Raw genomic sequence first — 14,433 nt, 5'->3', positions numbered from 1 at the left:
ATGGGAGTGTTTGTTTTGTTTCTTAAGAAAGGTAGTGTTTCTGTCCTGTGCCTTATCTCAAAATGTTATTTTATTTTAAAGGTTTTATCCCTGAATCACTATTCAATGCAATAAAAATTAGTAACCAATCCCTAATCCGTTTTCATTTCTGTTCGATCTTTAAGTCCCCAATCAGCTTACAGTAGCTTGGATGACTCACCATAGTCTTTATGAGGCACATTTTTAACCTGGAACACGTGAGAGCACATTTTAAACATGGATTAAAAAACCAAAGCTCTGTCTGTAAAAACATACATTTTCTTCTCAAGTCAAGGGTATGCGAAAAAATTACAGGATGATCTGGCTAGAAAAAGAAAATAGAGGTTCAAATGACAGTTACATATATTACAACAAATCTCTCTGTGCTCTGCTTATGGAATAACAATTTCCTCCCTACCAAAACCACCCCCAACCAGTGTAACAATCCTTTTTCAGAGATTTCTGTGGCAACCAGAAAAGATCCAGGACCAATGACAGCCAAAGAAGAAACTCTAAGGCTGGCCTTCTCACAAAAGAAAGGATAGCATAGGACTGCATCCCATTCCACTCTGGCCACTACCCCTAAAGATACAAAGGAAGACAGGAGGAAGGTGATGTCATAAGCTATACTCAAAAAAAAAAAAAAAAAACAAAAGGAAAAATAAGCTATACTCAATGAATCTTCCTACAACTTCAGTTTTACTCAATGACTAATTAAAACAGTTACATTACAACAAATATGTCTGTGCCAGGCAATACAAAGTAAAATGCACATGAAGATTTTTAAGATTTCTTCTGCTCATGTAAAATGTGCTGCTTGAGGCTATCAGGGAAGTTTATGCTCCTTCTCTGCCATTAAGAAAAAAGTGAAGGAGCTCTATCCCATAGACTCTTAACATTCTATCCAACCTGTCTCCCAGCTATTCTATCTTCTCAGGTCACATCATTTTTAACTTATTAATTTATTAATTTATTTAGACTACACTTCACTCCAGAAAAGAAAATTTTCAAGCAGCTAGAGACAGAATATAGAGAAAACACTTTAACCAAGTGGTGATATTAACACGGAAAAGGGTTTCAATAAGTATACACATTTCTGTTAATCATTCTGCATTATACAATATGTAGTCCATAAAATAATAGTACTAAGAAGAAATCAGCTAAAAAAAAATAAAGGTAATTTTACTAGGCACCTAATGATAGAGTGAGAACGAGTGTAAGAATTACTCTGAAATTTTCTTTTCTAGAGTGAAGTGTAGTCTAAATAAATTAATAAATTAAAAATGATGTGACCTGAGAGGACAGAATAGCTGGGAGACAGGTTGGAACCTAGCTAGCACATTAAAAAGCAGAGACATTACTTTGTCAACAAAGGTCCACCTGGTCAAGGTTATGGTTTCTCCAGTGGTCATGTATGGATGTGCGAGTTGGACTGTGAAGAAAGCTGAGCACTGAAAAATTAATGCTTTTGAACTGTGGTGTTGGAGATGACTCTTTAGAGTCCCTTGGACTGCAAGGAGATCCAACCAGTCCATCCTAAAGGAGATCAGTCCTGGGTATTCATTGGAAGGACTGATGCTGAAGCTGAAACTCCAGTACTTTGGCCCCCTCATGCGAAGAGTTGACTCACTGGAAAAGACCCTGATGCTGGGAGGGATTGGGGGCAGGAGGAGAAGGGGCCGACAGAAGATGAGATGGCTGGATGGCATCACTGACTCGATGGACATGAGTTTGAGTAAATTCCGGGAGTTGGTGATGGACAGGGAGGCCTGGCGTGCTGCGATTCACGGGGTCGCAGAGAGTCGGACACGACTGAGCGACTGAACTGAACTGACTGAATGACAGAGTGCCTGAAGAGCACTTCGCATTGTACAGGAATGCAAAGTCAAGTGGGCCTTAGGAAGCATCACTACAACAAAGCTAGTGTAGGTGATAGAATTCCAGTTGCACTATTTCAAATCCTAAAAGATGATGCTATGAAAGTGCTGCATTCAATATGGCAGCAAATTTGGAAAACTCAGCAGTGGCCATGGCTACAGGACTGGAAAAGGTCAGTTTTCGTTCCAATCCCAAAGAAGGGCAATGCCAAAGAATGTTCAAACTACCACACAATACAATTGCATTCATCTCACACACTAGGAAAGTAATGCTCAAAATTCTCCAAGCCAGGCTTCAGCAATATGTGAGCCGTGAATTTCCAGATGTTCAAGCTGGATTTTGAAAAGGCAGAAGAACCAGATATCAAATTGCCAACATCTGCTGGATCATCAAAAAAGCAAGAGAATTTCAGAAAAACATCTACTTCTGCTTTATTGATTACACCAAAGCTTTTGACTGTATAGATCACAACAACTTCTGAAAATTTCTTCAAGAGATGGGAATACCAGACCACCTGATCTGCCTCCTGAGAAATCTATATGCAAGTCAAGAAGCAACAGTTAGAACTGGACATGGAACAATGACTGGCTCCAAATCGGGAATGGAATACCTCAAGGCTGCATACTGTCACCCTACTTATTTAACTTATATGCAGAATACATCATGCGAAATGCCAGGCTGGATAAGCACAGCTGGAATCAAGTTTGCCAGGAGAAACATCAATAACCTCAGAAATGCAGATGACACCAGCCTTATGGCAGAAAGTGAAGAGGAACTCAAGAGCCTCTTGATGAAAGTGAAAAAGGAGAGTGAAAAAGCTGGCTTAAAATTCAACATTCAAAAAACTAAGATCGTGGCATCCAGTCCCATCACTTCATGATAAATAGATGGGCAAACAATGGAAACAGTGACAGACTTTATTTTCTTGGGCTCCAAAATCACTGAAGCCATGAAATTAAAGACGCTTGCTCCTTGGAAGAAAAGCTATGACCAACCTAGACAGCATACTAAAAATCAGCACATCACTTTGCTGACAAACCACAGCTAGTCAAAGCTGTGGTCTTTCCAGTGGTCATGAATGGATGGGAGAGTTGGACCATAAAGAAAGCTGAGAGCCAAAGAATCAATGCTTTTGAACTGCAGTGTTGGAGAAGACTCTTGAGAGTCCCTTGGACTGCAAGGAGATACAACCAGTCCATCCTAAAGGAAATCAGTCCTGAATATTCATTGGAAGGACTGATGCTGAAGCTGAAACTCCAATACTTTGGCCACCTGATGCAAAGAACTGACTCACTGGAAAAGACCCTGAAGCTGGGAAAGACTGAAGGCGGGAGACAGGGATGACAGAGGATGAGATGGTTGGATGGCATCACCAACTCGATGGACATTAGTTTCAGCAAGTTGGTGACGGACAAGGAAGCCTGACATGCTGCAGTCCATGGGGTCACAAAGAGTCAGACCCGACTAAGTGACTGAACTGAAATGAATGACCTTTCAAAACTCTTCTTCTGCCTGATATTTTCTTAGAATTTTAACAACAGGCACCATTTTATGGCACTAAAAAGCAACTTTGATATGCTGTTCTTGATGGGCATTTCTTCACCCTATCTACCATCATAAATATCACATTTTACCCAAATCAAAATGAGATAATGCTTATAAACAGTTTAGCACAGTACCTAGCATATGATAACAGCTCAATCAACACTGGCTATACAACTGGTTATAATTATTACTATTAATAATGAATATTACATTAGTATTACTTAAGAGGGTACCATAAAAATGGCAGCTACCATTTTTGAAGCTGAACAGTGTAGTAAACAATATACAGAGATCTTATTGGATCCTCATATGGATTCTGAAGGTAAGCATTATCATTCACTCTTCACAAAGGAAAAAAGTATGCTCAGATCATTTAAATGACTTTCCCAGGGCCCAGCTATTAAGTTCCAATCCAGTCATCTGGCTCCTGATACCAATTCTTCCCACTACACTACACTGCCTCTCTTATAAAACACCAAGAATTCAAGGACTCTCTCACATTTTCTACATTAAATAGAATCATGCCGACTCACTCCACTCCCTTCACCATCAGAGGAAAAAAGTGAAGAACTTCACACAACTTGAAAGATGGAATGCAGAGAGTAACACTTGGATGCTTTTGTACCCCAAAGTAACAAAAAACAGAGAACAAACAGTAGATGTATCAGAAATGTATAGAATCCAACTAGATTCCACTCTATTTCGACAAGCACAGCTCAAAGAATGCCAAGAATTCCCTCCAGTCACCACACAATCAAATTATATACAAATACAAATCTGCACCCAATGTCATCAAACACTCCATCTATTAAGTAATAAATAATCAGCCAAAGTGACTATTTTATATATTTAACTCCACCATTAACATCAATCCTTGACCTTTCCCTAGGGTATACATTCACTCACTTAGCTTTAATTATAACTTGTAAGAACAAAACCCCAAATCTCCACCTCTTAGCCAAAGGAAACCAAAGGAAGTGTGGATAAAAATGTATGGATGTACAAAAAGGTATTCACTATCATATTTTTTATAATACCAAGAAGCAAATCAACAGACTCTCGAAGCATCAAGCAGTAAGAGAAATTATTTGATAAAAGTTACACTGTATCCATCCCATGTAATAATACAACAATTTTTAAGGGAGTTTATGAAGAATCTTTTTTGATGCTTTTGAACTGTGGTATTGGAGAAGACTCTTGCAAGTCCCTTGGACTGCAAGGAGATCAATCCAGTCAATCCTAAATGAAATCAGTTCTGAATATTCATTGGAAGGACTGATGCTGAAGTTGAAGCTCCAATACTTTGGCCACTTGATGTGAAGAACTGACTCACTGGAAAAGACGCTGATGCTGAGAAAGACTGAGGGCAGGAGGAGAAGGAGACAACAGAGGATGAGATGGTTGGATGACATCACCAACTCGATGGACATGAGTTTGAGCAAGCTCCAGGAGTTGGTGATGCAGGGGGAAGCCTGATGTGCTGCAGTCCATGGGGTCACAAGAGCTCAGCAACCAAACTAAATGAAGAATCTTTAAGAATATGAGATAATATTCATAACATCATGTGAAATAAAAAAGCAGGTCAAGAAATGAAACCATCAGTAAGCTCACAATGTTGCAAACATACAACAGGGGAAAAAAAGATTAGAAGGAAATAAATCAAACTGTAAAATCTACTCGATAGTAAAATAATGAATGTCTTTCCCCACCTATTGCTTTTTTGTTCTAACTTTTTTCAATGATGATTATGTATTAATTTTATAGGCAGAAAATAGCTTTTTTTAAACCAAAATCTTTAACTCATCCTGCAGCACTCTTTTCTCATAAATCCCTAAATTAGCAAGAGTCCCAGGCCATGTGAAAATCAAAATGCTCAAAACATATCTTTTTTTTTCTCCAGCACAACAATCTTCCAGTTTCACCAGAACTGCAAAAGTCATTTCTCTTACCTACAGAAACCCAATCCTTCAAATTCTGTCAATCCTTTCCTTTCTTCTGGTATTTTTCCTTCCTACTTCCTATACTAATACCAGGTCCAAATTTACACCAGAGATTAGCACAATAGCCTCCTGAGTAAGTAAATGCTTTCCTTATTTTATTGCCTCACCACTAACAATTCACTTCACCACAGTTCACTATGTGCCAGATACTGTTCCTAGAGCTTTACTTCTATCAACTCAGTTAACACTTGTAACAACTCATGAGGCTTTTACAGAGTAAGAAACAGAAGCATAAAAAGGGTAAGAAACATACCCAAGATCACCAGCTCATAAACAGCAATGGTTAGAATTGAACCCATGCAGTATATAAACATGAGCTCCTCTAGGAGTACAGGAGTTGTCATCAATAAAAATCAGTTTCTCTTTCCCTGAATTGTGTATACACAGGACCTTGAAGCAAGCCTCCCATTTCCAGGTCTCTGTTAATGAAAAGGAGGACATTTGGGAAGATAGTTCTTCTCTTCTCTAATTCATTTTTTGTATCTCCTTTAAAGTCAACTCTAAATTCAACACTTCTGATTTATCTTTAAACCAGTCCCCTCACTCCTCAGCACATCCTTATTCTTATGGACTCAATATAACCTACACTGATGCGCAATTGTTGACATTTTTTGTTACAGATATTTATCTACCTCGTATTTTTACATCTTATCTATCTATCTAATGAGATGCCTCCCCTTTTTCTCTATATCCTTCTCCATTTGCCACCTTCCCAAAAGCTAGGAGGATACCAAGATGTGCAAATACTAAATAAATGTGTTTAATTGATAAATCTAAGATAAATATGGCTCAACTATTTAAAAAAGCAGAAAATGTTTCTAACTGATATATTTAAATGTTCATCTTCTTTTCATTTTATTCTATAAGCACAAAAGAATTAGATCAGTAATTTCGACATCCCTTTCCAAAAAACCATATTCAAGCAATACACAAAAGCAGTCCTATTATATGATTTTTTTTTTTTAATTATCCCACACACTGTCCAAAAACTACTTTTTTTTCCAGGAGACTTTTTCTAATAGTGTTATTTTACTCTTTTGTGGAAAGTTATTCCAGCCTTTGACAACACTAGGCAGACAATGACATTCCACACATGATTATCAATTGTTCAAGAACAAAAAAGACTATTTGGCTTTAATAAGAAATTACTGGGATTTCCCTGATGGTCCAGTGGTTAAGAATCTGCCTTGCAATGCAGAGGACCCGGGTTCAATCCCTTGTCTGGGAACTAGCCAGAGAGCAGCTAAGCCTGTGAGCCACAGCTACTAAGCCGGAGTGCTCTGAAGCCCATGCACCACAACTAGAGTCCATGCACCACAACGAAGGAAGAGCCTACTTGCTGCAACTGTTAAGACCCAATGCCCAAATAAATAAATACTTTAAAAAATGATTTAAAAAGTAAAAAGAATATACATATAAAAAAAGAAATTACTGTATATAGCCCCATTAAATCTAAAATGTGAAAATGAAAACAACTGTATTTATATTTAAAGTTGAGTATCTTCACCTTTGGGCTTCCCTGGCGACTCAGAGGTAAAAAAATCTGCCTGCTAATGCAGAAGACATGGGTTTGCTCCCGGGGTTTGCTCCCTGGGTTGGGAAGATTCCCTGGAGAAGGAAATGGCAACCCACTCCAGTATTTTTGCCTGGGAAAGCACATGGATAGAGGAGCCTGGTAGGCTACAGTCCATGGGGTCGCAAAAGAGTCAGACACAACTTAGTGACTAAATAAAAACAGAAATCTTCATCTTTTTTATCTTCCTATCCAAGAGAATGATTTTAAAACTCAAATAAAAAGACAACATAAAAGACAGAAAGTTGAATCTGTATTTAAACTGTTAATGAAAACAGAAATAATAATTAATCAAAGGTATGGCTCACTGTAAAACCAACCCTCTAAAATACTGTGACCTAATCAAACTGCTTTTCAAATCCATTATAAGCCATGACTACTTAAAATAACTATAGGAACTACTCCTAAAAACACACAATACCCATGGTTATAATCTTGTATCTAATTTTTCTGTTTTCTAAGATTATATTTTCATATACAGATTCTCTAAAAACACTCCTTTACTATTTAACTTTTACTTTAAATAAGCAACTTAACAATAGACTATATTTATCCTAAAATATTGTATTTTTCTTCACATGCCTGTTGACTCTGCAGTTACTTCCTGATCACTACAGCTTGCCAGAAGCAAATGTCTAACATGGCTCAGTTATCCAAGTAGCAGTATTAAATTTGAGTAAGTCTGTATTATTACACACTGTAGTCAACGAATTTCAATACTGATAGGTACACAAAATGAAACATACCCTACTCATAAGTTTATAATACCTTAAGTGAAAAACCCAAACCTAGTTTTGCCTTTATAAAATTACCACTCCTACTTATACTTATAATTCAGTTAAAAAATACATTGGTAAAACTTTGGTATTCTCTTTTTTGATATTTTGAGTAACACTGTGGCAATCTGTGAGTAAGTATTGACTAATTTTTCCCTTTTTTTCTTTTCAAATTACTTTAAAAATAGATAAAGCTACATTAGGGAAACATCAGGACATCAGGAATCTTCATGATGATGAAACTGCTCTTGTACCTTGACTTTATCGCTGTCAGAAACCTAGCTGTGATACTGTACCATAGTTTTACAAGTATGCTTGTGAGAAGCATGGTGAAGTGCAAGTGGGATCTCTGTATTGTTTCTTACAACTGCGTATGAATCTACAATTATCTCAAAACAAAAAGTTTAATTTAAAAAACTGGGGATAAATTTAATGAGAATTCATTTTTCTGCCCCATATCAATATTTTCAAAAAGTCTATATGTACATATGAAAATACCACCCAAAAAATGAAAACCTGCATTCCTTTTAAAAATTAAGAGCTAGAAAAATAATTCTTGTAATTCTTTCCAAAAATCTTCGGCAAGAAATTTATAGTGTTACAAAAGTCTGATTTGAACAAAGAAAAGTGAAAGCTTTACTTGGTAGCTAAAATAACTTTCTAGATAGAAATATAAGAGACAGACTCAATACGTATAGTTACTTACAAAACATATATATCCCACTTCCTTTGGACACCTCTTATGACTTAGATTCAAAAACTAACAAAGGAAATCTTTCAGCTATCATGTAAATATTTAAACTACTAAAATCTAAGCCAAATATCACAATTTAGTTCTACACACTCAAGACCTAAAGTTGGAGGGGAGAGTGGATTTAAACACCGAACTATTTCCACTCTGTCAATCCTTTCAACAAGCTTTCCTCTAATAGGACAGTGTTGTCCTATAAAGTGCCTCACCTTTGACTCCTACAGAAAGAAGCCCCCCTCTCAAGGTCACAATAAGAATACCTCAGAGATTATATCCTATCAAGTAGACAAGTTCAGTCTTATTATAATGCAAAGAAAATTAACACCCTCGCTGAAAAAATAAAAATTATGACTAATTTTTATTGCCTTATTTTTTGACATATTACTTATTGTCAAGACAAATAAGTAATAGAAAATATACATTAACCTTTTCCATGGTGACTTTTGATAAAGTGTCAGCTATCATATAAGTTATATTTTCCATTCAGAATAAGATTTTAAAATAACATCACATACTATAGCACTTACAGTGAAATTAAGTCAGCATCAAAAAGGACAATCAATAAGGGCAATTATACTATACACTTACAGTTTTCATGAGGCAAAGCCTTGGGATTTTACAAATGTTATTTCAAAAACAAGGTAATTAGTCTTTAAGTCATGTCTTCAAAAGCAAAGTCAGATCTTTAGCTCCTTCCTTATATACTGCAAATAATCAGTCATTAGGATGTATTACATATCCTTTGACATCAGGACAGAAGATTATTAAAGTGTCAATAAAATACGTAAGTAAAACAATACCGTCATACCCATTTCTTTTAAACGTTTCCTTTAAGATAAGAAACGGCTGTAAGGCCATATCTACCAGTATACTTTCACATAAAATAATTGCTTTGCAATTTCCCCTTCCCCCAAAGCTAAATCCATTCAGAATTACTAAAGGTCACAGCTTTTTTTAATTACAATTTTTTCCTGAAATTTAAAAAAAAACCGCACAGAAAAATATTTAAGTTCGTTTTCATTGGATACAAAACCTAACAGTTTTAAAACTTAAAATTTCCTGCTCCAAAGAAACAAATACTATGAACACTTCTACAGTGTAGAAAAATAATTTTTTATCTGTATAATGCATGCTACAAAAAGGACCCACAACTGCCCCAGTGCCATGCTAGTAATACACATCAAGTTCACCATACTTTTTAATTTTAAAAAGTAAAAAAAAACACATAGTTGACATTATTCCAAAAACAGAAAAGTATTTCTAATAGCAAATTTCTAAGCTCATGTCCCTGATATCAATGTCTGTTACATATATTTTCTACAATTCAAGCCAATCTGAAACAGCAATATCATTACTCATTTAATGAAATATACTAAGCATCTACTATGTAGTCAACAAAGTAAGTTTTAAAGTTCTTGAGTATATCAACTGCAAAATTTGACAGGTACTCAAAACAGTAGTAAAGAAAGAGAAAACAGCCTTCTTCTATATTAACAAATAACCTTCTCTCCCCAACCCAAAAAAGCAATGACTTTCCAAACAATTACCAATAAACAGACAGAAGTGGGAGAAGAGCTGAGGTTTGGCTGACATTTTATGATAGTCTTTTGGTTAAGAATAATACTAGGCTTTAGAATATTTAAAATCCAAAACATTTTTATTTTATTTATTTGAGAAATAAAACATGCTATATTTTCCCTTTAAGTTGTAATTTCATAATTAAAAATGAATTTTAGTAAATTCAAGTAGTGTATGATTTTTAAATAGAAACTTTTTTAACGTAAAGTGGTATAAAGGGTTAAACTGGTTATGAAATTAACCATTTCTGATGTTTTGCTTTCACACTTAAGAAATCAGCTATCATTTTATTAGGGGAAAGAAAAAAGCAACAGTCAAAAAGAAATACATTGAGTTTCAGCCTAGAGATTTGACAGCTGGTTTTCTTAGGATGATGCTGTCTTGGCTTTCATTATTTTTTTCTCATCTCTGAGCACTAAGGAATAATCTAAGTTAAACAGAAAATTATAGCTTTTCTACACTAGAATGAACCTAGCTTCTGAAACATTTATTTTTTTAAATCATGAGTATAAAGGAAAAAGTGCATTCTTAAGAAATATGGGATAAATATTCATAATGGAGCAAGGTAGTTATAAATATACAGGAGGTAAATCAAAAGAGCAAAGCACTACCGTAGGAGGAGGAATTTAACTTATTCTAAGTGTTATTCTACTGTAATGTGAATGTAGGACAGAATTCAGTCATCTGTGTTATTTGAAAGTAAATCTAACTTGCTATTCATTTATTTGCAACATTTTAAATAACTGTCTACAAAATTGTTAATTTCCTGCAGACTTCCAAAGGAATAGCCATCTTTTAAAATAAGCCTTACTAATTATTGCTTGACTCAATTTCAGTTTTCATATGCCTATTTTAAGTAATATTATTTTACCAAGTCTTTTTTTCCAAAGGTTTAATAATGCTAATGGGCTAAAATTTAGAAAAAATTTTAAAATACACACATGTATATATAAACAAAAAAAAACACACATACACCAAAGAGCATTTTCTTCTTGTACTTTTCAAAATACAGAAGCATGACACAATCACCTGTACTCAAACAAGATGACTTTCAACTTAAAAATTCAGAGAAAAGAAAATTTTTTAAATTCACATTGAAATTCTCAAAGAAATGTCAATGGATCCTTAGAGCTACAGCCCACATTTGGGGCTTGTTGTTTTTGTTGATGGTTCTAACTAGACGCTAAAGAATGGCATTAAAAAAACATACTAAAACACTTCATATTTTTCTACATAAACATACCATAACACCAACATAAGAGTTTCTGATTTTAGACATGATCTTACCTGATCCGCTGAACTGACTGCTTCCCAGTGTCGTTGGTCTGGTTTTCCCACTATTAACAGGTGGGGAAAACATCTACAAAATAACCCAAACATTTCTATTAGTCCTGAAATTCTGCTAGACTCCTTGCAAACACAGTTCATCAAGAGTTATCAACTAGCTACTGTATTTCAGAGAGAAGTTAAAAATGGAGATAGATATACATTCAGATCCAGAAAGGCAAACACACTTGGTAATACTATTTCCTCACACTATTTGGAAATACTGGCTGTTTTCTGTTCTGAAAATCCCGTCACTTGTATGAGAAATTCTAAGATTATTAAGTTTAAATGGTAAGTTTTGGTCAATGATCTTCATTTTGTAAAAGCAGTTAATAAACAAATTCAACCCATTAGAAATAAAGGCAATGGGCTCTTTGATTTCAGGTGATATTTTTCCCTGTGTTAAAAAAATTTCAAACATATATACACACATACACTTCTCATAATATGTATACATTTACACACACATACACGTGTGAAGTCCATATACATTTATCTTAAGAGGGTTCAACCCAAAAGGCAGGAAATTTTAGCCCTTCACTAGTTTCATAGTTCAGGTACCATAAACTATACCACATCTTGGGAAAGGAAATGATTAGGAGTATTGAAGAAAAAAACAATTTTCTTTTTTCATATGAAGTTCAAAATCCCTAATAACCATCAGGGTCAGAGGGTGACTAAACCAAAGCTCAAGACTAAGTTGTTCTCCTTTTCACTGGTTAAATCAAGTGACCCCTCTGGCATTAAAGTTTTAAATCTGCAAGTCTAGACATTACATCAAAGTTCAGGTGTCCAACTTGGGGGAGCTGGACTCCAGCCCTGAGAACTACTGCTCAAAGCAGATGGAGTTCATGCTGCTTAGTCTCCATGTCGCTCTCCCCCTTTTCTTTTTTCTGTAAACCTCAGTAGAACCCCAAGATGCCGTGGAGAGCTCTCATACCGCACTGAAGTCCAGCAGGTCGCTCAGCTCCTTGTCGGTCCCTATAGCGGCCATGCGCTGCTGCTGGGGATTCATCTTCGGCCACTTTTAACAGGTCCTGAGGCAGAGAAAAGAGGCTCAGCTAGAGACCAGCCAGAGACCGCCGAGGCCCAAAGTGTGTTCGGGGATGGAGAGGGGCGTAGAGGAAGAGGAAAAGCGCCAGGCTGACTTCCAATACCCTCCTCGTTCCCCACCGCCGCGCGGGCAGGGGGCAGGAGAGCCCGGCGCCCGCACGGGTCCGTGAATCCACGCGTTCCCCGGCCCGGCCCGGGAGCGAGGCGGGGGCTCCCGCAACTCGTCACCTCTCCCGCAAGTTTCCGAGCCCGTCCTGCCCCCTCCCCGGCGCCCCCTACCCCGCGCCGCCGCCGCCGCCGGGTGCCCGACGCGCGGGGCCCGGCCGGGGCGGGGGTCTCCAGGGGCGGGGTGAGGGACGATTGGGCATCCAGGGAGCGGAACGGCGGCGAGGGGAGTAGCGAAGTGACTCACTGGCTCTGCAACAATAGAACTGACAAGTTGCAGGGAACGCGCCGCTCGCAGGCCCGCGTCTCTTGCCGCCGCCGCCCGGACGTCCCCCGCGGGCCCCGGGGGTCGCAAAGCATCCCCCGCGCGTCCCAGAGACGTTTTTAAAAAGAAAACAGAAACACGGACAACTAGTCCCGCTCTCGCCCGGCGTCCTCCTCCCCCGGTTCGGCCTCCTCCCACTTTTGCTGCCCTGCCTGCGGACGGCCGACCCCGGAGCTGCTTAACAATGAGCCTGGCTCGGTAGCCGAAGAGCCCGCTCTCCCGCGCGCCCGGGAGCCCCTGCCGAGCGCTGAGCCGGGCTCGCAGGCCGAGCGCGCCGCCCGCGGGCCTGGCCGTCCGCGACTCTCACCTCCACCCCCACTCCGCTCCCCAACTTGGAGGGGACCCCGGGTTCGCTTCTGTACAAAGGGGTGCGGAGTTGGGGCGCGGGCCGGGGGCGCCTCTGCTCCGGCCGGGACACGGCGGCGCCCCGCACCTCCCAGCCCCGCCACGGCGTCCCCCTCCCGCTCACCGGCCCGCAATTACCTGCCGCCCCGTCTCCGCATCCAACCACCTCGATTAAAGTTCACTTTGGCCGGGAGAGCGGGCTCGGGCTTCCCCTTGCACCGCCCGGCGGTTCGGCTCACTTTGCCCCGCGCGAGCTCTCGGATCCGGGCCGGGGAGGCGGCTTTCGGGCCTGGCCGCCCCTTCCTCCCGGGGCGGGCTGGCGGTCCCCCCGAATAGAACTTGTGGGTCTCCTCAGGCGGACATTTTTTTCGCTGAGGCAGCCTCAGCACCGCGCTCAGCTCGGCTCCGGATCCCTCCGCGCCGGGAAGAGCCCCGGGTTAACCCCTTCGTCCCCGGTCCGCTCCCGCCGCCTGCGCCGAGGAAGTGGGGCCAGCGGAGGGGGCGGGGAGGAGCCGACGGGAACGGGGAGGGGCCGCCGCGCGGCTGGCGGACAAAGCCGGCGGTGGGGTGAGGCGGACCGGAGCGGGTGGGGAGGGGCGGGAGGCACGCGCAGGCACCCCGTGAGGCAGGGCCGGGCCGCCTGCGAGGAAGCCTGGTCGGGCCCTCGGGAGATGGGCGGCAGTCGCCGTGGCGCCTCCCCCAGCCCGTTCTGCTCTGGCCTCTCTTCCCGAAGCGGAGCGGCGGAGACGCAACAGCGGGCGCATCTGGATCCGCTGCCCAGGCCACCTAGCCCGAGGCCGCAAGAATCCTGAAAGGCTTTCCGGAGCAAGCCGCGCTGGACGCCGGACGCCGGACGCCAGGCTTGGCTTGGCCTGGAGGCTTCGGCCCCAGGAGGCTACGCATGGCTCGGCGCGGAAGATGAGTGCGTGGGGAAGGGGGACCGGCCACCTTGGTGGGCTCTTGGAGTAGGTACGGATGGTCAAATTCGTTGGTGGGCGGAACGCAGAAGAGGCAAGACCTCCCTCAAACCACACAAAGCAACGTGGGCTTCAGGTTCCCAAACACTCCACTCACTCAAGCTTCCACGTCTGCAGCCCTCT

At 40.4% G+C, this 14,433-nt stretch overlaps 1 protein-coding gene across 8 annotated transcripts in view; it reads right to left on the bottom strand.

The window, feature by feature from the left end:
- Positions 1–13,703, bottom strand: part of TCF12 (transcription factor 12) — a 391,020-nt gene extending 377,317 nt beyond the window's left edge. For 2 of the 8 annotated variants that reach the window (XM_043921189.1, XM_043921191.1), the window contains exons 1-3: positions 13,472–13,702; positions 12,386–12,482; positions 11,407–11,479 (exon numbers count right to left, since the gene is read on the bottom strand). In XM_043921189.1, coding sequence (XP_043777124.1) covers positions 11,407–11,479; positions 12,386–12,460 — 148 coding nt within the window. In that variant the 5' untranslated portion in view covers positions 12,461–12,482; positions 13,472–13,702. Of the gene's footprint in view, positions 1–11,406; positions 11,480–12,385; positions 12,483–12,910; positions 13,036–13,471 lie in introns of those variants that run through there. The other 6 variants (XM_043921194.1, XM_043921195.1, XM_043921192.1 and 3 more) reach the window with 5 other exon arrangements.
- Positions 13,704–14,433: the final 730 nt, after the last annotated feature.

The sequence above is a fragment of the Cervus elaphus genome, chromosome 12 (assembly GCF_910594005.1).
Source record: "Cervus elaphus chromosome 12, mCerEla1.1, whole genome shotgun sequence".
Lineage (NCBI taxonomy): Eukaryota > Metazoa > Chordata > Mammalia > Artiodactyla > Cervidae > Cervus > Cervus elaphus.
Note: the sequence above shows the minus strand (reverse complement) of the source record. Positions and strands in the feature narration are given on the sequence as shown.